Source organism: Oratosquilla oratoria, chromosome 25 (assembly GCF_046742065.1).
Source record: "Oratosquilla oratoria isolate Oo_2021 chromosome 25, ASM4674206v1, whole genome shotgun sequence".
NCBI lineage: Eukaryota > Metazoa > Arthropoda > Malacostraca > Stomatopoda > Squillidae > Oratosquilla > Oratosquilla oratoria.
Genome location: NC_134801.1, coordinates 26,243,726 through 26,246,225, shown reverse-complemented (window position 1 = coordinate 26,246,225; position 2,500 = coordinate 26,243,726). Strand labels below are relative to the sequence as shown.

The 2,500-nt window shown below is 38.1% G+C and overlaps 1 protein-coding gene across 1 annotated transcript in view; it reads left to right on the top strand.

Moving 5' to 3' along the window:
* The window catches only part of LOC143039051 (uncharacterized), a 10,625-nt gene that overhangs the window by 6,685 nt on the left and 1,440 nt on the right, over positions 1 to 2,500 (top strand). The window contains exon 2 of the mRNA XM_076208902.1: positions 1,456 to 2,281. Coding sequence (XP_076065017.1) covers positions 1,456 to 2,281 — 826 coding nt within the window. The remainder of the gene's footprint in view (positions 1 to 1,455; positions 2,282 to 2,500) is intronic.

The window sequence follows — 2,500 nt, the reverse complement described above, 5'->3', positions numbered from 1 at the left end:
CCGAGCTAAAATAATTGTTTAAGATATTACACATTCCTTCATTTGAATATTCAAGTTGACCGTCAGCAGATAATAGTGGACCAATATGATTCCTAACAACCTTTTTATCTCTGATGTAACTATAGAATTCTTTGGGATTTTCTTTGGATTTCTCAGCGATGTTCATTTCGTATTGTCGTTTTCTTTTTCTTAGTGTCTTTTTTAAATCTCTCTGTATTGATACATAACTTTCATAGTCATTAGATGCACCCGAGCACTTATATTTCTTATAAGCCTGTCTCTTTTTATCAATACTTTTTTCAGTTTCTTTGTCGAGCCACTTTGGGCGAGCCTGATTTGGGGGACGTCTGTCCTTAAAAGGAATGTAAGTTTGAATCATCTTAGTGAGCGTATTTTGAAATATTTCCCACATCTGATCTACAGGTCTTTCGTTTAAATTTGCCTCCCAATCTGTAAGCTGAAGCTCCTGACGTAGTCCTATGAACTGAGCTTTACTGAAATCGGGTATTTTAGAAACACAAGTATCTATTCTAAAAATTTTTAGGAGTTTGAATCTAACTAAGTTGTGATCGCTATTTGCAATAGATTCACCGACTTCTACATCAGTTACCATGCTTTCGCGGCTAGTGATCAATAGATCGAGTAAGTTTCCATATCTTGTGGGCTCTTTTACATGCTGAATTAAGTAATTGTCACCAAGAAAATCAATCAAGCGACTACCTATATGGCTATGTTCAAGGGTCATCCAATCAATGTCAGTAAAATTGAAATCACCCATTATCAATAAATCCCGGTTGCAGAAACTAGACAGTTCTTGAAATAACAGTTTGTCGTCTGCTAATGATAATGTCTTTGGCCTATATATTACACCTATATTCATTTTTTGTCCATTTGTTTGGGTTAACTCAACCCACAAACTATCGTATGCATCTTGTTTCACTTTCTCTAAAACACAAGCGTGAACATTGTTTTTAACGTACAACAGAACACCCCCACCTTTCTTGTGGTTTCTATCCTGATGAAAGTGTTTAAATCCCGCAATATTAAATATATATGTATATATGTATGTATATGCATATATATATATATATATACATATATATATATATATATGCAATTATGCATATATATATGTGTATATATATATGTATGTATATATATATACATACATATATATATATATATATATAAATATATATATATATATATATATTATATAGATATATATGTTCTAGGGCACAGGTTCTCACGGAGACAATTTTGATTAAAATCAACTGCGCTAATAGATTTAACTATTTTCAGTTGTATCTTCTTAAGTTTAAGGAAGGACTTCCTATCAACTTCATTCAGCTTATGAACGAAATCATCCATGGTGAATGTGAAAAGAAAGGCGCTGGTGAATGCTAGCCAGCAAGAGAAATTCCTGAATTTAGGTTTAAACTGTCACTATATTAGCCGCCCCCACCCAGACAATAAAAGGATAGAAATTGAGAATCTCATTGACCAACTTGTGGCTTTACAAAACGAAGACCGTGTAAACCTTTCTTCTGCTATAACGCAAGAACTCGTAGGTGAAGCCGGTCGCAAGAGGGGAACTTTCAGGAGTTCTCTACTCACTCCGGAATTGAAAGAGGCCGCTAAGGAACTTAGAGAAAGAAAAGACATCATCATCCGTAAGGGAGATAAGGCTTCTGTTTTTGTCATTTTAGACACCAATACTTACCTTGAAAAAATGGACTCCTTACTTGAGAACCCCACCAAGTTCCAGCGCTTACAGAAAGACCCATGTGAAAGTCTAAAGAAAAAGATCAACACTCTCATTCAGGAAGCCAATAGGGGCTCAAAATTTTTCAATAAAGTTATTGGAGATTTCAAACCTGGCTACTGTTATGGGACAGTAAAAACCCATAAACCTGGGAATCCCCTTAGGCCCATCATAGCACAGTTATCAACTCCTACCTATCCTGTTGCTAAAACTCTTAATAATCTCTTATCTCCTTACGTTCCTACAGGCCGTTCTGTCTCCTCCGCTGCAGAGTTCATCGATCTATTACGAACGGCGCCCCCCTGCCAAGACATTGCTTCCCTCGATGCTGAGTCGTTATTTACCCACGTTAACGTAGACGAGACCATCAGCTACATTCTGGACCGAGTCTACCGAAGTGACCTCCCTGCTCTCGACATCCAAGAATACGTGCTGAAAGCTATGTTGGAGACTTGTACGAAAGAAGCCCCTTTCCTCTCCCACCGAGGGGAACTTTTCAAACAAGTTGATGGCGTGGCAATGGGGTCCCCCCTTGGGGTCCTATTCGCAAATATGTACATGGCTCAAGTGGAAGAGAAAGTTTTCCAGCACCATCCTCCCCCTGGACTCTATACCCGTTATATCGATGACATCTTCATCACCACCACCAACGACAAAGATGCCGACAGCTTGATGATGGCCCTTCAGAACAACTCTTGCCTTACCTTCACCTGTGAACGCAGTATTCATCGACGT